Source organism: Uranotaenia lowii, chromosome 3 (assembly GCF_029784155.1).
Source record: "Uranotaenia lowii strain MFRU-FL chromosome 3, ASM2978415v1, whole genome shotgun sequence".
Lineage (NCBI taxonomy): Eukaryota > Metazoa > Arthropoda > Insecta > Diptera > Culicidae > Uranotaenia > Uranotaenia lowii.
Window position 1 is genome coordinate 87,592,492 of NC_073693.1, and position 24,121 is coordinate 87,616,612.

The following is a 24,121-nucleotide window of genomic DNA, read 5'->3' on the forward strand; positions in this document are numbered from 1 at the left end:
ACCACTCAGATTCGCCACACCCCGGTAAATTTGAATCGGCAGAAAGGTAACTCAAATCGCCAGAGGGATCGTAACGATCTCTCTGACGATTTTGCATCATCACATCGTTAGAGAGGAACACACCATACGCGTGCCTTGGGTGAGTGCCACGAATTAAGCTAAGACACGCCCTCCAGAGAAACACACGAACACAATCCGAATCGTTTTTGTATGTTTCCCTTCGAGATGCGTGGTTGCCTGCCTGAGAAGTCGACTGCTACGATTGAAGGCACAAATATAAAAAAAAAAACACGGGAATAAAATGCGTGCACACCGTACGAGTGTACGATTCGAACTGATTTCACATGTACGCTTTCGTATTCGTTGCCTCTAGTATCTCGGCAGGACAAACCGAATAAAAATATTTGCGTACTTGGAGTGTCGCCGGTTAACGTTTTATTCTAAGTTCGGTGACTCAACTCTCAATTTTTTGCATGCTCTGTCGATTTCTGAGAGGACGCGCTTACTGGGACGTTTCAAATATGGGAACTCTCCCTCTTTGCTTTCTATCTCTGAAAATTTCTTTGGGCCCGACTAGTGAAACTACCAAAATGAGCGTGGCGACGAACGTGTTAAAAAATAAGGAAATTTTCCAAGAGTAAGCCTGTATTGAACAAATGGATAGGAACCCTATCAAATCGTTAAATTTTAAGAAAAAATGAAAATGGTTACAGTGGAAGGGCCTAGGGGAATGTGTGAAGGATTTTATTTTCATTTGTATTTTGAAGCTCGAACTATTTAGCAATTATTATAATTTTTGCCCCTAAATGTAGGCAGCATCATTGTTCTTTTTTCAATTATAAATATTTTTAAAATAAAACGTAAAAAATCAAAGTTAAATTGATAAACTAATATTTGTAAATAAAACGAAGATGTTTTGTACCATTCATGATCAAGAAAAACTCATAAAAACCGTCAGAATAGAGACTGATAAATAAATGTCACCCCAAACCATAAAATTCTGAACAGAGACGAAAACGATTTTTAAATAAAATTTTAAGTAGTCTAATGAATTTCTGCATCCATGTTCAATGTTCATAAGAGTCAAGTACTGGTTTTAAAATATTCAACATGACACGTTTCTCTTAACAGAAAAAATAATCGAAATATATTGAAAAATTGATCAATCTTACCCCGGATTACGGTACTCAATGGAAAAAAGATGTTGTTTCAAATTATCAAAGAACCATTTATTGTATCCAAAGGTACTCCCATGTCACATTTGTTTCCATTTGCTCGATTAGTTCTCGAGTTATGCAAAAAAAATTTAACGGAGCCCCTTTCTCTCCTTTGTATCATCCCACTGGAAGGAGGCTGGAGGCAAATATTCATAGAAATATTCTTCGTAAATACTCAAATACCCTACCAAGCGAAGTTTGGTTTCATTTGCTTGATAAGTTCGCGAGTGGTAAAAAAAATGGTATGAGTGCACCCTCCTACCATAAAATTTCCCCACAGGAAAAACAGAAGGTTCTCGAAAAATCATAGAAACGTTTCCCGAATCCAAATACCTTCCCATGCCAAATTTAGATCCATATGATTTAAAAGTTTTCCAATGATACTGAAAATGTAAAGGAGCCCCCTCACCCCTTTCTATCTCTCCAAAAAAGGAGAGAAACGTATTCAATATTCATAGAAACCTTTATTGTACACAAATACTCCTCCAAGCCAAATTTGGTTCCACTTGCTCGAATAGATTTCAAGTTATGCAATAATATCTCCACAGAAAAAGAAAGTGCTCAAAAAAGACCATAGAATCACTTGTGTGCGAATACCTTCCCTTGCCAAATTTGATTCCAATATCTTCATTAGTTCTCGAGTTCTGCGGAAAATTGTTAGCGAGCCCCCCCTATCCCTTTCCTCTCTCCACACTGAAAGAAAAGAAGGGTATTGAATATTCGTAGAAACATTTCTCGTATTCAAATACCACCCCATACCTAATGTGATACAATTTTCTTGATTGGTTCTCGAGTTATGCAAACAATTGTCATTTTTTTGGGAGGCTTCTCCCCCCTTTAGGAGATAGGGAGGGGGCTCAAACCGTTATAGGAACCTTTCCCTATCTCCACTTCCTCCACCTACCAAGTTTCAAGCAAATCGGTTCAGTAGTTTCTGAGTCTATAAGGAACAGATAGGCAGACAGACAGATAAAAATCCATTTTTATTTGAATAGATTTTTGGTATCGTGAATATTTCCAGCTAAATTTGAATTTAAAAAAAAATCCCACTTCCTTCGCACGGGCGTGTTAAAGTACTTCACATGATCAGACTATTGTAATGAAACCCCATTTAAAGTTATGGAATGATTTTCATTAAGTTTTAAAAATTTTCGAGCAAATATTTTTTTCTAAATGATACTTAATTTTGCCATCAAAACCTGCTAGTAAAATTCATAATCATTATGCCCGAATAAAGATGAAACAATGCCAAAATTTAGGTTCAAATTTTCATATACGGATACCAAAGGTAAACCAAGCGTAGATTTCACTGAAACCTTAGTGATACCTATATATTATATCGCCTCAAAATTAGTTTTGAGAGCACAACGATGCTAGTTTTAGGTATCAAGTTTGGCATCGGTTAGTTCTTGAAACTTCTTCAGAAATGGGGGTTAAATGACTACATAAAACATTTTTTTTAACAAATCATGATAGCAATATGATACCTGTTAGGTATCAAATCGAGCAAGGACTGTAGTTTGCTTTGCAATAAAATAAGAATTTGCGTTTTTGTGCTTTCCTTTTTACTTCCGTGCCACCATCATTTTTGTACCAACCTAACGATCATCATTGAGATAGAATACAAGCAAGATGTCAGAGGACGATCACGCGTTTTTAATTCGCTCCCGAGAAATACTTTAAATTAAGTAATTTAACCCGTGTATTTCACCCCGAAAACGGTGCAAGTGCCTTTCAAGCATTCCGTGGACGATCCAATAGTGGATTTACCGTCACTCGTTTGTCAAAGTGGACATTTACCCGTGAGATAACATTTGCCCATACTTGGTGCTCCCGAATTGTGCTTGATACCCGCTGGAAGTGCAAATCATCTGCCCGCCCCGCAATCCAAGTGATTAAAGAATCCCGTTCGTGCATCCCGACAACCCGCAAACCCGTAATCCCGTCCCGAACAATACCTTAATGAAACCTATTTTAGCCATGACAGAGAAATTAACACTTAATAATGCGCACAATATGTTGGTAATAACTGAATTTGTTATTTGTTTAAAGTGAATTTTCTTGAAAACGAACACACAAATATGTGATCTCGGTTTAACTTAATGTTTCTTTGAAAAGGTGTAAATTCTACTATGTGTGCCGTGACCGAGACTCGATCTCCTGACCTATTGCTAAAAAGAGTTAAACGCTATCCACTAGGCCATGGTCGGCGGCGATAAAATTCAAATTTAAATTCAAACATGTTATAAATGGGACATTAAATCATGCTATCATTTTGATCTCATTTTTTTCTAATTTATGAAGGTCAATAAAATCGTAATGATGTTGTTGTTCAGTTGGTGTAGTAGAATCAACGCCTTAGTGTGCCTGTGGCTTAAAATTTTTAAATAAAGACAAAAAAAGCACCTTAGTGTGCTATGCTAAGCCGTTAACAATTTAAAGAATCCAACACTAAATTATGCTATGATTTTAGCTTTGATAGCTCATAAGGGCATGTGTTTGCTATCAAAGACTACTCGGGTAGTGTTTTAGGCTTATGAAGGTATATTTAACTGAGCTTTACAAGCATTGGGAGAAATTTTCCACATTTTCAAACAGTTTAAAAAAGAATTTAATATTTTTATAATCTTCTTTGTATTCCCCCGAAAGTTTTGACCCTTGGCTGCAAGCAAACATGAAAACTGAAATCAAAAAATCATTAAATTTGAATAACTATACAATTTACAATTGACACATTCATATTAAAACCAGCATTTTCATTGTTTGAGCTCGGTCAAAGGTCAATATCTTTATTTGATTCATGTATCAAGAAAATTAAGGAAATGTGGTTAAGTGTATGAAACCAATTCATTTTCGCCGCCTGCAAGTGACGTGCCTACCTTCTCCGGTTTTGGGTAAATAAAGTGAACAACAACACCGATGTTTACTGAGGAAAATGTGCCATGCATATCCATCTCTCCGAAACCGGAACAGGAAAGCCGCCGTCGCCGAGCCGGAAGATGTCTCGGATGATGTCACACGCCAATGCGTGTGCCATTCTCCTTGTTTCTGCCTAAACTCTTTTTCGGCAAGGAGAGGAAGTGTTTTTTTTTCTTCGAAAGCAAAAAAGGGAGAAAAATTAGAGCCCGACAACCCCGGGGTTGGGTGGAAAGGACCCAAAATAATGAAATTAGTGTGTACACATCGTTTGTGTGGAATGTCAAAATTCTTCGTGACCTGAAGAGTGGCAAGCTACTTCTTCTTGGAGGTGGATTTTTTTCCCTTTTTGGGGTTTGTGAGCGCAATAAGCCTTAGTGGGAAGGTACAACCTTCTTCGGGTATAATGATCTTGTTTGTCTCAGATACGGATGGAAGATGGCCCACGGAGGAGAGTTTTTGATGAGGGTTCGCCATTGATAGCATCCGGCCGAGTCAGATTAGAAATAAACTTGATTCCAGTCCAGCAGGACGACATTCATCAGCGATAACGGATTGTTTCCTGGATTAAAGTTGAACTTCTGACGGCTGACAGTGAGGGGATTTTTTTCTGTATAAGGATCCGGGAAAGTTGAAATCTTTTTAAAAGAACTTTTCAATTTCTTAGAAATGGGAAACTTAGTGTAAAGAAGATTGTTGTATTGATCCTTCTTCATTAATAACTTCATAATTGGCGAAGATGTCTCCATACTTTTTTTAGAAAATTTCTTCAAATTTATTCAAACTTAAAACGGAGCATCACTGTTTGAAATATTCGATTGAGATATCGCTCGAGTTTACCTTAAAATCAACAAAGGGGAGAATTCAAAAAGCGCGCCCATTTCTTCAGTTTTCAGACATTGGGGCGTGCTTTTTCAAATTTATTATCGTGTTAGTTCATGCGCAATGATTAATGGAGGGTCATAAAAGTAACAACGGTATGTGTATATTTTCTTCATTATTTTTTCATTTTCTTATCACACTCCTGCCTCAAAATTGCTGTATCTTGGAAGCCCGACCTTTGATATACGATTTGCGAGCAAAAAATTACAGGTCTGGGATCAAGAGAATCAAATTTTGTTTCCCTGGAATTTTTTCCGATTTTTTCTTTGAAAACCCGGTCCCAGTCAATAAATTCACATTAGCTCTAAGCTAGTGAGGGTCTACTACTAAAAGAAACTCACTACAAGAAAATTATGTTTATATTTAAATTTCAAATTCTTATAGATTGATTGTCGTATTAAATCCTCGTTTCATTAACTGCCGGTCCCAATTAAACAACTTCTAAGCAGCGAACCCAAACTCGCAAGACTAATCGACTTAAAAGTTTTCCTTTAGAGACAAAACATTCCACCCCCATACTTTCAGAAGATAAAATCAACTTGAACGCTAATGATTTGCTCCGGTGAGTAAGTTGTGAACTCCCGTATCGAGGACTCTCGTCGAGTAATTATAATCGTTTGTGAGGAATAGTAAGTAGGAAAAAAGTCACAATGCCAGTAGCTCATTTTTGTCTGCCAGGAAATTCGTCAAGGCGAAAGTTTAATTTTCTTACACCCGGAGGACAAAATCAATAACTAACTGGTTCGTTTGTTTCCAGTCGCTGATGCAGATCAACCGGGAATGATGGGAGCAAATAAATTAAATCTTTGACATCGCAGCCCTCATGATGATAATGAACTGGGAGGTAGCGAATCGAGATTTTATCATCAATAAGCATTAAAAGTTTTTCGAAATTTCAAGGCATTTACGATTTTTTATTCAATTGGAAAAGTTCCTCATTCTTGATTGCATAGCTCAATATTTTTAATTTTTGCATCTAAAAATCCACCCAAGTACAAATGTTTTATCCACCCAGCCAAGCGTGACTCTGTCGTCACTCGGGGCCAGTAAATAACTCCTAACTTTAAGCACATCTAACGCGGGAAACTCTCTGCATCCAAAAAACTGGGGCTGATGCCCTGAAACTGCTATTCCATTTTTTGTTGTTATGTTTCTTGTTTTCCAACTCAAATAGCCTCGAAACAGAACCCCAAAACGAAATATACAAAGTGAATGAAAGTAGCAACAGCAGCAGGAAAAAAAAAACACCCGGGACCCGGACCCGGTCCTTCACGTGAAATGGCGACGAGGCCAAGGGCCGTCAAAAATAACCTTAAAGGATCCACAAGCTGAAACAAAAACAAATTTAAATTCCGTTCCGCTCCATTCGAGTTAGATCGTTCTTTGGCCTGGGTGGAAAAAAATGCTTCATAATTTTCCTTAAGGGTTTTCGGCGTCATTTCAGTATTCTGATTTTTTCTATATTGCACTTACTGCAAGGAGACCCATGGCTTTTGGATGTTCAAATTATTCATTCAAAATTTTAGCATGGCTTTCTTTTCTTATTTTTGATATTTCAGTGCTTAATTCATTTGAATTAAGTAAAATTCACCGAAAAAAACTCTAAATTCATTTGAGTTACTCGGAAAAGTGATGGTTATCGTTGGATTGCTTCACATCTTGGTAAGTAGGCTTCCATTAAAAGGTTCGAAGCTCTTTCACAATATTAAAACTTTTAATGAAACTTAAAAAAATTCAAATTTTATTAAATAAAACTATTTGAAGTCAAATTTTTATATGGTAAACTAATTATTATTTTAAGTTTGAAGCCACAAATACTTGGCCCTGTATGGGAGAGTAAAGTGAATGGATTCCTGGATATCTTTCAAAAATCAAATGTTCTAGAAAATCGTGTCTTATGACGAAACACAATTTTGCTGCTACTTCCAAAAGAAAGAATAATATTATTTTATGATTATTCAAATTTAATTGAAAAATAAAACAACACATTACGAGAAAAACTTTAATCACCACTTTCAAATTTCAACATGAAGAAATTTACAAAAAAATTATTTCTATATGTCAATGGCAATGGTTGGAAAATGGTTCGAACTTCATAACGCCATATTTTCAGAGCAATAGGTAACTTCATGTTTTCAAAAACTTTGGGTTTTTTTGATCCCCAGGATTTTTAAACTTGTTGTTTTTAATTTTAAGTGGATCAAGATCATTGTTTTTAAACACTCAAGGTCCCTACCTTCAGAGATACATTAAAACGGGGCATCATGTAACAGCAGGTTTAGATGCTACATACTACAACAATTATTTAATTTTTAATTTAATATTATGTAATGAAGTAATCGTTTCATGATAGCTAAATGATCATAACATAGTTGCTCATATTGTGAAATAACTAGGGTGGTCGGATTTACCAGTTTTTTCAAATCCGGTATTTCGGTATTTTTAATTTATAAAACCGATAAAACCGGTAAAACCGGTATTTTTCAAAGTTTATCAAATTCATGAAAAGGTTTCGTCTAATTGCAATAGCAATTGCATAAAATGCTCAGAACTTATAACGCAATAGATTTCGCAACATTTTCAATTGAAAAAGATAGTTTTTTGCCTTTAAATTATCCCTTTGTCATAAATCTATCATCACCCTCATGAAAATCATAATATTTATCATCGTCATTTTATAATTATAATTTCGCATTTAGTTTGCAGAAAACACAGAAGTTTCATATATTTTTCGATGAATTTTTGTCCTAAGCTCTGTAGAACAGTATTCAGATTGAAGAATAGATTTAACAGATTTAGTAAAAGTTTTTATAGTCTTTCATGAAAAGGAATGACATTTGATATACAAAAAGATTTTCCGTTAGAAAAAATGACCTAATTAATTAATAACTAACTCAAAACACTGTCACAAAGTTTTTGGTTGACTCACAAAATTACAGATTATTGTTGTCTAAAATACGGATGTTTTCCCCGCAACCAAGGTAGCATTAAGTTTTCCTTTCTAAAATTAAAACGAACAAATAGAAATAAAATTCTTTAAAAAAAACCAGTAAAAATTCACCAATAAATATAGTTGTTTGGACATGATCCATACGCTCTTTGTTGATAATACTGTTGCAAATATATAAAAACTTTGATGCTGCCTTGTTTCATCAATTACTTTGAAAATATTGATAGAGAAATTTCATACAAACATACAAATTACAAAAAAAAAATTTCAATTTTTTTTTTTTGATTTTCGTTGAGTTATTTCTGGGTTTCGACAAAATTTGTCCGGATATTGCACGGTTTTTTGGTCGTCAATTTTGAAATCAAATGCCCTGATTTCGCCAGGTTTTTAAATAAAATTGTCCGGATTTGTCGTGCTGATAAAAATCTGGCAACCTTACGTATGACACAGAATGACGGATTAGCCTAATGATATCACCTTCAAAATTTGAATTCCTTTTATCATCCTATACCCACAATATTGGTGTAAAAATTTTTTTTCGGATCATGCGTTTGTTAATGTAAAAGTTTCATCCATCCTAACATCAATTTTTATGATTGCAGCTGGTAGATTTTTTTTGAAGTATTTTTTACCCCTAAATGTATGTAACACCCATAGACTTTTTCTCAAAACATTTTTGGCAGAAAAAATGTAAAATTCAATTTGTACAAAACCAAAAATTACTACAATTAGTTCTTTGTGTGTAACGACATCACAAATATATCATTACATCGGAAAATTTGCAAACATTTTCGTGTGATTTTACATTAATAACAAAGTTTGTTGCAACTGACCCTTTTTCTTAGTGGGATGAAAATCGTATGTTTTTGTAAATTTAAAAATAACTGGTGAAACTAGTAATTTTCATGACAACGTCAATTTAATATCCTACCAAACTCTAAACTTTTGATGTGCAAGCGGTATGATTATCTTTAGACATTCAGATTTTCGAAGCCATCAAAGTTAAAAAGTTTTGCATGATGCCTTAGGCGGCATCCATAAATTACGTAACGCAAAAAATACACTTTTTTTACCCCCTCCCCCTCCGTATGTCACAAATCGTCACGCTTCGACGTACCCCCCTATGAAAATTACGTAACGCTGATAATATCCCCCCCCCTCTTTTCATGTTTTTGAATAATTTTTGATGGTAAGAAAAGACTTTAACATAATTTTTTTAACGTTACTCGAAACGGAATTAATATCACTCCAAATCGCTTCTTAGTACTCATTGATGATAACTCTCTGATAGAATAATATGATTTTCTTATTAATAGTTGTTGTGTGCTTGTTATCTGATGATCTACCTTCTCTAATCCATTTTGTTCAAGGAGCATAAGTTGTTATGCAAAATATACTCCACTTAGTAATATTCGTCGGAATAACCAAAATTTCCTTTTTGCAAATTAAGAAAAATAGTAATATTTTGGTCTTAAGGATGAATTGAGTTCTTGGGGATAATTGTACACATTTTCTAGCGATTATTTCTTGGATATCCCATACACAGTTTAAAGAGTCTATCTTAGAATCATTAACGAGGAAAGGTTACAAACCAGTTGAATCATGAAGCTTACAAATTTTAAGCTGATTTTGGTTTGTTTATCATTCTGCAAAAATTGCATGACATCAAAATAGCTGCGATTAAACTGAAATTTTTAAGGAAAAAATCGTTACTTAACGAGGGGCATACCTCCCCCCCCCCTCCCCTATGTCACAATTCGTAACGCTCGAGCTTCCTCCCTCCCCCCCCCCCTAGGAGCGTTACGTAGTTAATGGATGCCCCCTTAGTAGGTGGTTCTTTCGAAAATAAGTCCTTAAGGTTTTTTTTTTCACTAAGCTTTTAAAAAGTAAATTAAGGATCTCGAAAACTTCTTTTTTAAGATACACTGCTTGCATTAACTTGAATCAGCCAGAAATAAACTATGGAACTACAGTAGTTTTTCGATTTTATCACTGTTCGATTTTTCAATACTCGCTAAATTCACGCTCGATTGGATAACGGTTAATTTTTTGATTTTATTACGTTGTTTTTGGAAATCATTCAGAAATCATTTGCTATTTTTCATTATTATTTCAAGTTTCGCCAAATTCGCGGTTTTGCCATTATCACGGCGAATTAAGCGTGATAAATCGAAAAACTACTGTATAGAAGTAAGACGGTAAGTTTACGATTCAAATGAGATTAATTTTCTACTCTTGTATACTGAACTGGAATTCAAGATTTACGTTTAAAACTTTGTTGAAAAATCTGTAATATAAACCAAAAAAAAAAAACAAAAGTAAAAAATTTCTGCTGAATATTTTAACCTTTCACCTTCATTACAAATTCATTTGTTAACAAAAAAAAATCATATAAAATATATCTATATATATAAAAATGAATTTCTGTCTGTCTGTCTGTCTGTCTGTCTGTCTGTCTGTCTGTCTGTCTGTCTGTTCCCTATAGACTCGGAAACTACTGAACCGATTTGCGTGAAACTTGGCAGGTGGGGGTATTGGAGGCAGGGGAAGGTTCCTATTATGGTTTGAGACCCCTCCCTCTCTCATGAAGAGGGGGAGGGGCCTCCCAAACAAAAGACAATTTTTTGCATAACTCGAGAACCCTTCAAGCAAATGGTATCATATTTGGCAGGGGGTGGCATTTGGGAACGAGGAATATTTCTAGGATTATTAAGTACCCCTCCCTCCTCTCAGTGGGATAATAGAAAGGGGGGAGGGGGGCTACCTCACAATTTTTCATATAACTCGAAACTAATCAAGGTATTGGAACCAAATTTGGCACGGGAAGGTTTTTGGATACGAAAAATATTTCAATGATTATTTGAGAACCCTCCCTCTTTCCAGTAGGGAGATATGAAGGGGGGAGGGGGCCTCTTTTATAATTTTTTACCTAACTCAAAAACTAATAAAGCAAATGGAACCAAATTTGGCATGGGAGGGTATTTTGATACGAAAAATATTTCTATGATTATTTGAGACCCCTCCCTCTTTCCAGTAGGGAGATATTAAGGGGGGAGGGGCCTCTTTTATTATTTTTTACATAACTCAAAAACTTATTAAGCTAATGGAACCAAATTAGGCATGGGCGGGTATTTGGGAACGTGACATGTTGTAATGATTGTTTGAGACTCCTTCTTTCTTTCAGCGGGGAGTAAGGAAAGAGGAAGGGTAGTTTCATACAATTTTCACTGCATAACTCGAGAACTACAAAGCAGTGGATGAAAAGGAGAGGAGAGGTCTTCCTTTCAATTTTCATTATAATTGGAGAGCTGATCAAGAAAATTGAACCATATTTGGCATGTTAGGGTATTTGGAAACGAGAAATTTTTTTATAATAAATTGAAGCCCCACCTTTTCTCAGCGGAAAGATATAAAGGGGGAAAAAAGGGCTTCCATAGAAATTTTTTGCATAACTTGAGAATAAATCGTGCAAATGAATGCAAAATTTGGCATCATAAAGTATTTGAATACGAAGAATAGTTTAAGGAATATTAAGTTTTCACCCCTCCATTCAATGGGGAGAACGGAAGGGGGGATGGTACTTCCTTTCAAGTTTATGCATAACCCAATAAATTACAACGCAAATAAAATCAAATTTGGCATGGGATGGTATTTTAGTACTAGAAATTTTCCTATGTGAAACGATTCCTTTCTTGCAGTAGGAGGATAGAATTGAGAATATAGGAAGGGATAAGGAATGCATTCAACTTTTTTTTTACAAAATCCGAGAAATGGACAAAACTTTACATAAAAATTCATTTTGATATGATTCTATGATTATCTGACACACCATCCTCCTTTCAGTGAGTAAGTACATAGGAGGAGGGAGGTGAGCCCAATACAATTTTGTTAGCATAAGTTCTCAATTTATGCTAACGAAGCCAACCAATGGAAACAAATATGGCATGGAAAGGTACTTGGCTACGAGATATGTTTCTAAGATTGTTATAGACTCTTACGCTTCACAGTGTTCAGAGGGGAAAAAAGGAGGGGGCTCCACATAAATTTTGTTGTAAAGCTCAAAAACATATCAACCAATGGAACTATATATGATATAAGAGGATTTTGGGGAATGAAAAAAATGGGTATGATTATTAAAGATCCCGTCCTCCTTTCAGCAGGGGGTGAAAGGGAGGACAGGGGGGCTCTCTTATCAGTTTTTAGAACATATCAAGCAAAAACAACCAGATTTCATAAGTTAGATTGTTTGCGTAAGATTAATTTGAGATCCTCCTTTTTCAGGGCGAAGCTTAAAGAAACAGATTAAAATTATCATATTTTTAACACAAATTCACAGATCAAGATTCAGAAGATTTGTTGCAGTCATCTTTGTATTGCAATTCGAAACTCCAGCTGTATTTATCATTTTAAAGCGGTTGCTTATGAATTATGTTGTTATTTGATTTAAAATAATGCCAACAAAACTATAAAAATTTAAAAAGTTTCTTAAGATAACATTTGTTTTTGGAAGGTGTAGCAAAGCACACCGGGTCAGCTAGTTTCTTAATAAAAACACTGTAAATTATAAAAAAAACTAAATCTATATTTTTCAATCAACGAAAACTATAAAGAGAGTTCAGATCTTATTCATTATTCGAGGTTTTCACCTGGTTTGTGTTTCCAAACTGTCTTCGATTAAATATAAAATTTCTATTTCTTATCATCAATTAGAATTATGAAACTGCCATCTCCCGGTATTTGAATTCTTAGAAAAATTGATATTTGAAACATGATTATTAAACTTAACTTTGAAATTGAATTTCGAATCTGAGTTTTAAATTTTAAAACTGAATCTAAATTCTAAACAAGAATTATAAATAATAATAAACACTGGAGCGAAATTGAAATAGGAATTCTGTCCAGAATTCTCTATTTAAATCCTGAATATTAAGTTTCCAATGCGAATTCTTTCTTGCTTTTTTTTTTCATAATTCAACCCATGAATCTTAATGAATATTCCAAATTATTAAACTGTTTATGATTTTCAAAATTTAGATAACAATTATTAAACTTTCTGAAGCTCAAGTTCTGAATATGAATAAAGAGTTTAAATTTCAAATCCAATTTTGAAAAATGGTTTGTAATTTAAAATGTGTTCCTTCAAACTCCAAAAGATGAGTTTTGAACATGAAAATCAATCCTTATTTAGTTTAAAATGCAAAATCAGGATTTGAAAAAATTTAAAGATCGAAAATTCTTATATCCGATAGATTATAAGATCCAAAAACAAATAGTGGAAGATGGGAGTTATTTCACCTTTTGTATTCTTGATTTTTCGATAAAAAAAAAATTACAACAGTTTCGCTCTGGTATTGGTACATAATGCGACGTCACAATCACGGAAAATTTGTTAATTTACTAGGAAATTTTATTTATTAATTTACTAGCTGATCCCATACGAACTCCGTTTCGCTTTCAACTTGGAATATGTCATGAACAGTTTGTATGAAAGTCAATAGCCAAGCATTTTCCAGATTCATTGTTAAGTAATAATTGCAAAAATATTGGACGATCACTTCGTCTGTCGTCTGCTACTAAATATGAAATCAGGAATCAAAAACCACGTGTATAAATTTCGACTAAATCATTGCATGACAACGCAATTATTGCCAAAAAGCTAAACCCCTTTCGGGGGCTCTTATATAAACTTTAATATCTGAAATCGATTGCCCTTCCCTCAAAACTCCCGTGTGCAAATTTTTAAAGCAATCCATTGTATAATAACGTCAATATTGCTAAAAATAGTGAAAAATAATTTATATGGACGACCCCTTTCGTCGACCCTTTTCGTCGACCCCTGGCAAAATATTTGACATCTGAGATCGATTGTCCGTCCCTGAAAACTACCGTGTGGAAATTTTCATCCCAATGCGATGTATAATTACTTCGATATTGCAAAAATATTGAAAGGTTTATATGGACGACCCCTTTAGCCGGCCCCTTAAACTGAATTGAATACCTGAAATCCATTGCTCATCTCTCAAAACCCTCGTGTACCAATTTTCGTCTGAATCCGATGTATAATAACGACAATATTGCATCAATAGTGAATAGTTAACATGGACGACCCCTTTAGTCGACCCCCGATTTCAGTTTGAATATGTGAAATCAGTTGTTTGTCCCTAATAACTCCTATGTGCAAATTTTCATCCCAATCCTATGTATAAAAACGACAATATCACTTAGATACTGAATATTTAATATGGACGAACCCTTTTGCCGGCCCCTTACACCAAATTGGATGCCTCAAATCGATTGCACGTCACTCAAAACTATCGTGTACCAATTTCCATCTGAATACGATGTATAATAACGTCAATATCGCGAAAACAGCGAACAGTTAATATGGACGACCCCTTTGGCTGTCCCCTTACACAAAATTTGACACCTGAAATTTTCAACACAATCCGACGAAAAATAACGTCAATATCGTGAAAACAATATTTGTCTTGTATGGACGACCCCCTTCAGAAGGGGTCATCCAAAAATCCAAAAACATTTTTCATCCTTCCTGGTCCTAATGAGTATCCATGCCAAATTTCAGCTCTCTATCTTTTAAGACGGCTGAGTCTATAGAGGACAAACAAACAAACAAACAAACATACATACAGAAATTGCTTTTTATATATTCCTTAGCTATATCTCGAAACTGGTATGTCTTACAAGGATCAAATGTTCTAGGAAAATGTGCCAAAATGAGCAAAATAACAATGCTTGTAGTTTAAATTTTTTTAACAAAATAATTGTTTGAGTAATTGAACTTTGTTTGAAAAATTTCACAAAATGTAACTTGAAGATCATTTTTCATCACTTTAAAATGTTCCTTACATGGGAAAATTATGAAAAAAATATTTGTTCCAATATATCAATCGTTCGAGCGTTAAATGAACTTCATAATGCCATATTTTCAAAGCAATGGAAAACTCTCAACTTTTTTCAGAAAATGTTTTCTAAAATGTTGATTATGGGTACAATTGATTCCCTAGAGTTGGGTACAATTGATCCCCCTTCCAAACGGCATATTCTTCTTCTGAATTGATCGTTATGATTGCTGATTACGAAATTACTTATATTTATCCAAAAACTTATATTTATCAAACAATTGTCTGAAGAAAAGAGCAAAAATAATTAATTTTCTCTTAATTATAAAAAATAGCGCCTTTAAGTATGCAATGTAATTAGCGTTGAGACAAAGTTATAGAATTTTCTTTTTATGTTTGCTATAAATTGTGAAATGAGAACAAACATGACCAAAATAGTCAATTAACAATCTATCTTGGGGTTTTGTTTGATTTTTATACAAGGATTAGGGCTTCTTGAATAAAAGATCAAGTCCCCTTAAATAGGGGATCAGGTCTCCCCTAACTTAAGAAAAATTGCAATATTTTTACTCTCGCGAAAATGCTTCTAGTTCATCAACGGGTTCAAGTATCATTCTAATTTTTAGAGCATAGAAACTTGAAGTTACAAGCTGCCAGAAAATGTCAAAGACGGCGAGTTGCTAAATTTTTCCAAAAAGATATGGGGAAAACAAGAAAAGGGGATTAAGTATCCCCACTCTCCCCTATAGATACGTATGGCATCTCTCTATCGAGTCAGTGAAAGGCTGAATACCCTTTGCAATATTATTTGATTAATAAGTTCTCGAGTGATCCATAAATATTGTATGACAACATCTCTCCTCCTTCCCCTCTTCCCGTTGGAGAGAGGGAAGGGTCTCGAAACATAAAAAAAACCATTTCTCGTACTCTAGCATGATTTCATGATAAATTTGGTTTTTAGGTTTTTTAGTCGATTAGTTCTCGAGTAATGCATAAAAGGGAGACCCCTCCCCCCTTCTTATACAACCAGTGGAAGGATAAATGTGTCTCAAACTTGACTCACCTTCCCTTCCTATGTGAAATTTGAATTCATTTGCATAATTAGTTATGAAATATTGCATTAAATTGTATAGAAGACCCCCTCCCCTCTATGTTTCTCTCCAATCGGGGATGGTGTATTTATTTCCAAATGATCAAATAAAACTTTCTCGTACCCATATATCCACCCATGTTAAATTTGGATCCATTTACTTAATGTTCACGAATGTTGCAAAAAATTGTATGGGAAGACCATCCCCCTTTTCTATAACCACTCTGGAAAGGAGAAGGAATCTCAAACTATCTTTCAAATATTCTTCCTACCCATATACCATCGATTGCAAAATTTGGTTCCGTTTTCTTGATAAATTTTCGAATGGTGCGAAAAATCGTATGGGAGCCCCCTCGTCCTTTTTTGTATCCACACTAGAAAATAGAAGGAGAAGGAATATTCTTCCTACCCATATTCTATCGAATGCCAAATTTGATTCTGTTTGCTTGATTAGTTCTCGAATTGTGCGAAAAATTGTACGGGAGTCCCCTTCCCCGCTTCCTATTTTCCCATTGGAAAGAGAGGGGGGTACCAACCAATCATAGAAACATTCCTCGTACCGAAATACACTCCCATGCCAAATTTGGTTCCTGTTGCGGAACGCAATCAGTGGTTGCGAGCCACTGGTTTATGACGTCACCAAATTACCAAACTGCGATCCACAACTGAGACAAACCAAGAGAGAACCGAAGGATCCCTTGAGAGTGGCTACAGTATCATCATCTTCAACTTCGACCAGAGAGCCGCACAGCATCATCATCATCATCCCAATCGCTCCAACGGGAGTACGACCGAACACGATCATCATCCGAGGGAAGGAGGCGAGAGACGATCAACACACCAGGGGGAGGCGAAAAATTAGCAACAACCGAGGGGGAAGTTGGGGGAATCTGGTTCTAGAATCCACCCAAAAAGAAGAAATTTATATTGAAAAAATTGTCAACAATAGGATAGGAGCGCTACTTATTCGTTCTATTTTTCCTTATGATCAGAAAAAAAGCGCACAAAATTGTTTAACAGATCAGATTTTAGTTTGGCCTCAAGGCGAGTAGATCGATGGCAATTTGATAATTAAATTAGTTGTAATTTTAGAATATTTAAATATACCTAATGTTAATTGATACTCGGAATAAATGAGTTTTGTTGAGGGAATAAATTGTGTGTAAATTACAAATTCGTGTGTTAACTTTGCTTGCCAAGATCGATCGAAAAAAAACTTACCCGAAAAACCTGCAATCGAAGGAACGACCAAGGAGGTCAATTGGGTACCCTATCCAGCCTACAGTCCACTGGATACGCGAAGGACCGAGGACCAGCTTAGCTTTCGGCCAAGAGGGAACATTTTGGCCACGGAGGAACATTTTGGTCCTTCGAGCCGGATAATTCAACGTTGAGACGATTCCACGGAGGAATCGTTAGGCTCGCTGCCGCATTGTGGTCGTGATCTCATCAACTCACTCAGTGATATCTCACCAACAAGTTGGGATCATCATCTCACCACATCATCACCACACCATATGCACTCTGGTTAGCACGAATTTGGATCGGATTTTCACGCACACAATTCATCGCCTTGCAACGGAGGACAATTCCAGGCGGAATTCCTGGTTTCACAGGTAAAATACACACAAAATATATGTCCAGCCGTTGCTTGGACCCTTTTCGGTTACTACACCACTTCTATTTTCCCTGCCCCACATCATCACTAAACTCACCGTCATCATCGTCATCGACGACGACGTCATTGGAAGCCCCGAATTGAAAGTAGCATTCAACTACTTAAACCGCCATTCATCACAACATTTCGAATCGATTTGTGATTTTCGTACCACGGAATTTACAACTCTGGATACTTTTCACGCACGTTCACGAGCCCGACGACCGGTTGAGACAAGACGAGGACACCGCACGAGTTTTCCGTTAAGGTAAATAAAAAACTACACCTCGTATATGTCTAGCCGAAGCAAGGCCTTGATCGATACTACATCCAACCCTTTATGAATTCTCGAACAACAATCATATGTATGAATCTGTGAGCAACATCTGTGGAACTTATTGAACCAAAAGGAAACATCCATAAACAGCGCATCGATTTGGAAATTTATTTTATCGTATTTTCCGAGGATTTAAATTTTGGAATTTGAGATTCGGCAGTTGTTCTTCTTAACCTGCCGCTCAACATATTTTTTTGTTCAGGTTAGTTAGAACAGTATATGTTTAGTCGAAGTTTGAAATATTCTGCATACTACATCTACTATTTCGATTGCCTCTCATGAACATTGGTGCCCTGGATCGCGAGCAAATAATATCAATAAATTAAGCTCGATAGCAGTCGACAGACATTTACCTGTAGTGGAGTCGAACCGGTTGTTCCGGTAGGGAGTTTAACGATTCATCATGCCCGGGCCATCACAAGGTACCAAGAAGTCGGTGACGTTCAAGATTCTGCAAGTCAAACTTAAAGGCTTGCAGGATATTTTCGACAATATTTTCAAGTTCGTGGAATCGCTGCATTCAGCTACTGTGTCTGCCAGTGATGTGAAAGTGCGTTTAGAAAGAATTGATGATTCATGGGAAAACGTAAATAGTGCCATTATGGAGTTGGAAGTTCATGACGACTATGATGCTGCCGAGTACGACTACGCCCAGGATCGAGCAACGTTTGCTGACCGCTACTACACCGCGAAGGCCAGGTTGATGGATAAGGCGAGACAGTTGGAAGACGGAATTTCTCTGAACTCTACGATTGTTGGATTGGAAACTTCGCAGCACCCTACCGTGGAGCATGTTCGTTTGCCGCAGATCAAGTTGCAGACTTTCGATGGGAATGTCGACGAATGGCTGAGCTTCCGTGATTTGTACACTTCGCTGATACACTGCAAACCTGATCTACCTGAAATCGAAAAATTCCACTACTTAAAGGGATGTTTGGCAGGTGAAGCAAAGGCTTTAGTCGACCCCTTTCCTATCACCAGGGCCAACTATCAAATTGCGTGGGACACGATGACGAAACACTATAACGATAGTAAGCTGCTTCGACGTCGACAGGTGCAAACTCTTTTCAATCTACCAACCCTTGCGAAGGAATCTGGAGCGGAGCTGCAATCATTGCTAGAGAGCTTTGAAAGAGCAGTGAATACACTCGACCAACTGGTAACGCGAGTCGATTATAGGGACTTGCTTCTTCTGTACATCTTGAGTTCACGATTAGATGCAACAACACGCCGAGGCTGGGAGGAGCAGTCGTCGTCCAAGGAAAAGGATACACTTAAGGATCTGACGGAGTTTATCCAAAGGCGCGTTCGAGTTTTGGGTTCACTTCCGGTCAAGCCGGAATCGAAGGCTGATTTCCCGCAGTCGTCAAGGAGACGACAAGTACCAACCAAGATAAACTTCAACTCTTCTCAATCACATCAGTCAGGGGGACGATGTGCTGCATGCTCGGGTACACATATGCTTCACGAATGCGCTACGTTCAGGAAAATGTCGATAGCTTCCAGGGACAAGCTAGTTCGGAACAACTCGTTGTGCAGAAACTGTCTTAGGCACGGACATTTGGCTGCGGATTGTTCTTCACGTTTTCTCTGTCGAGGCTGCAAGGGCAAGCACCACACCATGGTTTGTTATCGATCGGAATCCAACGCTGAGAGCAAGGGCTCTAATTCACAAGGCGGAAATCCAAATGGGTCTGGAGAAGGTACCAGAATCAGGGAGACTACATCGGCCAATCTATCGGGGCATCGCACATCTTCCGTTCTACTTGCTACAGCGGTCGTTCTAGTGGAGGACGACAACGGCGTTTCCCATCCAGCGCGGGCGCTGCTGGATTCGGGATCAGAATCGAACTTCGTATCGGAAAACCTCATGCAGCTGTTACAGGTTCAGCGCAGGCAGGCAGACGTCTCAGTTCAAGGCATTGGGCAAGCAGTAGCAAGAGTGAAGCACAAGGCTAATCTTCTCGTCAAATCGAGGATTTCAAACTCTCGATACAGGATGGATTTCTTGGTGCTTCCAACAGTCACAGCGGATTTACCAACTTCGAGCGTTAACGTTAATGGATGGAAATTGCCAGACGTCGAGCTAGCCGATCCAGCATTCTTCGAAACTAGGTCGGTCGACATGGTGCTTGGAATTGAACACTTCTTCTCATTCTTCAAGGCCGGAAAAAGGATACAATTGGGAAATGGACTTCCCACATTCACCGAGACGGTATTTGGTTGGATTGCGACAGGCGCCGTCAACATGTACGATCAAGCGACGAGGATTTCTTGTAATGTGGTAGCAACGGGTGGTTTGGAACAGTTGATGGCACAGTTCTGGGCTTGCGAGGAAATAGAATCGGCAGTGATTTATTCTCCGGAAGAGTCACGATGCGAAGAGCACTATGTGCGAACAGTGAAAAGAGGCAACGATGGTCGATACACTGTATCACTTCCTCAAAATGAGAACGGGTTTGAAACGGTGGGCGAGTCAAGGGACATCGCCATGCGGCGATTGCAAAGTATTGAACGTAGACTTCTGAGGGAGCCAGAGTTGCGTCAGGAATACAACAAGTTTATGCAGGAATACCGAGAGTTGGGACACATGCATAAGGTACACATCAATCCAGCCGACGATAAAAAGAGGTGTTATCTTCCGCATCATCCAGTGGTGAAACAATCCAGCACAACCACCAAGGTACGCGTGGTTTTCGATGCGTCGTGTCGAACAAGCACAGGAAGGTCGCTGAACGACGCATTACTTTGTGGACCGGTCATCCAAGACGATCTCCGATCACTTATACTTCGCAGCAGAACGAGACATATTATGTTGGTAGCCGATATCGAAAAAATGTTCCGGCAAATCAAGGTTCATCCAAACGACATGCCGTTTCAAAGTATTTTGTGGCGTAATTCACCAGACGAGGAGGTGGAAACTTATGAATTGGCAACGGTTACGTATGGGACCAAACCTGCCCCATTTTTGGCTACCAGAACTCTAAAGCAACTGGCGACGGATGAAAGAGAACGTTTTCCTCAAGCGGCAATATCGTTGATGGATGACGTTTACATGGACGATGTTTTAACTGGAGGTGCAGATGTTTCGGAAGTTGCTGAACTTCGTAGACAACTTGAGCTGTGCGCAATTAGTGGCGGGTTCTGCTTCAGAAAATGGGCTTCAAATTCTCCGGAGGTTCTCCTAGATGTTTCCCCAGAAAATTTGGCATTGAAAGGAGAGATTGGTGTTGATCTAGATCCAGATCCTGCAGTTCGCACGCTAGGGTTGACGTGGTTACCAGGAAGGGATTTTCTCAAATTTCACTTCAACATAGCGGATTTGGAAGGCGTTAAAAATTTAACCAAGCGGAAGGTGTTGTCGTTCATCGCTGCTCTATTCGATCCTCTAGGCTTCATCGGAGCTGTAGTGACGTCGGCAAAGATATTCATGCAGAAGATTTGGTGCCTCCAGGGTGCCGACGGTAAGAGCGTAGATTGGGATCAACCTTTGCCACACGAGATGGCAGAAGACTGGCGTAATTTCCACGAAAAACTGCCACTCCTGAATAAGTTGACGATTTCACGCTGTGTTATAATACCGAATGCTACGGAAATTCAGCTGCATGTGTTCACAGATGCCTCAGAACGCGCATATGGTGCCTGCGCGTATTTTAGGAGCGTAGATACAGATGGCAGAGTAAAGGTATCGCTGCTTACATCCAAATCGAAAATAGCCCCCTTAAAAACGCAGTCAATCCCTCGATTGGAACTTTGCGGAGCTTTGCACGGAGCACAGCTTTCAGAAATGGTCATCAAAGCAGTCAAGTTCAATCCCAAGGTATTTTTCTGGTCTGATTCATCGTGCGTGCTGCAATGGCTGAAGGCGATTCCCAGCACACTTACGGTATTCGTCGGGAACAGAGTTTCCAAGATTCAACATATTACGGAGCATCATGAATGGAATCATGTACCAGGAACCTGTAATCCAGCGGATCTCATATCGAGAGGTTTATCACCCGGAGATATTCTCAACAACGAACTATGGTGGGAAGGTCCTCAATGGCTGAAAAACGACGACAGCTCTTGGCCTAACGCACCGGTAACATTCAATGAAGACGAGGTAACTAAAGAATTTCGACGTGAGGCGGTTCAGTGTTCGGCGGTCGAAAAAGAAGCATTTGGAAGGTGGTACGTTAAGCAGTTTTCAACATTCAGCGACATGGTTAGAAGGACGGCGTATTTGCGACGGTATTTGAAGCCAATTCATAAACGAACGCGAGCCGAAGGTTTCCTGACTACGGAAGAGCTGAAGGAAGCGGAATTTATCATCATTCGTCACGCACAGCAAGAAGACCTTAGCGAAGAGTGGAAGGCACTCAAAAAGCAGCAGCCTGTTCTCCGAAGCTCGCAACTACGGTTTTTCAACCCGATGCTATCAGAAGACAATCTTATCCGAGTTGGTGGTCGACTCAGACATTCTAGCGAAGCAGAGAATACGAAGCATCCGATAGTCCTTCCTGCAAAACACCCGATAACCAGAATGATTATAGAGCACTACCACAAGCGTTTGCTCCATGCCAGCCCGCAACTTCTACTCGCAACAGTGCGGCTCAAGTACTGGCCACTTGGAGGTCGAAATATCACCCGGAATGTGGTACATCAGTGTCAGCGTTGTTTCCGAGTGAAACCGAGAGCCATCCAGCAGTTCATGGGCGAACTTCCAGCAGCCCGAGTCACCATTGCTGCTCCTTTTAGTCGCACTGGTGTAGACTACTTTGGTCCGGTTTATCTACGGCTTGCTCCTCGGAGACCAGTTTCTAAGGGTTATGTCGCCCTTTTTGTCTGCATGACTACGAAGGCCGTACACCTCGAGCTGGTGTCTGATTTGTCGACGGAACGGTTCATTCAAGCACTAAGGAGATTCACCGCAAGGCGAGGAAAATGTTCAGACATTTACTCGGACAATGGGACGAATTTTGTAGGCGCCGACAACCAGCTTCGTAAACTACTAACCAGCGAAGCTCACAAGGAGAAAATGGCACGAGAATATGCAGGAGAAGGAATCAAGTGGCATTTCAACCCGGCCGGCGCGCCGCACTTTGGAGGATTATGGGAGGCGGCGGTACGATCGGCGAAACACCATTTAATACGCGTCTTGGGGGACAATCCAGTTAACCCTGAAGACTTCACCACATTGTTGGTTCAAGTAGAGGCCTGCTTGAACTCACGACCAATTACATCGCAGTCAGAAGATCCCAACGACCTGGAACCTCTGACTCCCGGACACTTCATAATTGGCAACCCAATACAGCAACTACCAGATCCAGATTTCTCAAATATTCCCATGAACCGACTTCACTACTGGCAGGCAGTTCAAAAACAATTACGAGAATTCTGGAAGAGATGGCGTACGGAGTACTTGACACAGCTACAGGGACGAGCGAAACGTTGGCAACCGCCAATCAAAATTACTGAAGGTCAGCTCGTCGTTATGCGTGAAGAAGGTCTACCACCAGCACGGTGGAAATTGGCACGCATACTCCAACTACACCCCGGGGACGACGGAGTCGTCCGCGTGGTAACATTAAGAACGGCGAAGGGTTCCACTACGCGACCGGTGGAGAAAATTTGCATACTTCCATCTGTCGATTCCAAGGAGGAAGATTTGGTATCTCCTGATCAAAATTAGTTGGCTCCACACATACCTTGTTCGAGAGTTCTGTTCTTTTATTTCAGAAATCCCCAGAATTTCAGTGTGGGCGAGAATGTTGCGGAACGCAATCAGTGGTTGCGAGCCACTGGTTTATGACGTCACCAAATTACCAAACTGCGATCCACAACTGAGACAAACCAAGAGAGAACCGAAGGATCCCTTGAGAGTGGCTACAGTATCATCATCTTCAACTTCGACCAGAGAGCCGCACAGCATCATCATCATCATCCCAATCGCTCCAACGGGAGTACGACCGAACACGATCATCATCCGAGGGAAGGAGGCGAGAGACGATCAACACACCAGGGGGAGGCGAAAAATTAGCAACAACCGAGGGGGAAGTTGGGGGAATCTGGTTCTAGAATCCACCCAAAAAGAAGAAATTTATATTGAAAAAATTGTCAACAATAGGATAGGAGCGCTACTTATTCGTTCTATTTTTCCTTATGATCAGAAAAAAAGCGCACAAAATTGTTTAACAGATCAGATTTTAGTTTGGCCTCAAGGCGAGTAGATC

The 24,121-nt window shown here is 38.5% G+C and overlaps 2 protein-coding genes across 4 annotated transcripts in view; both read left to right on the forward strand.

Annotated features, from left to right (window-relative positions):
- LOC129755641 (5-hydroxytryptamine receptor-like) overlaps nt 1–24,121 on the forward strand; it is a 443,410-nt gene that overhangs the window by 123,295 nt on the left and 295,994 nt on the right. The window lies entirely within an intron of this gene.
- Nucleotides 18,313–23,580, forward strand: LOC129752358 (uncharacterized). The gene has a single exon (XM_055748147.1). The coding sequence runs from the start codon at nt 18,313–18,315 to the stop codon at nt 23,578–23,580; it is 5,268 nt and encodes a 1,755-aa protein (XP_055604122.1).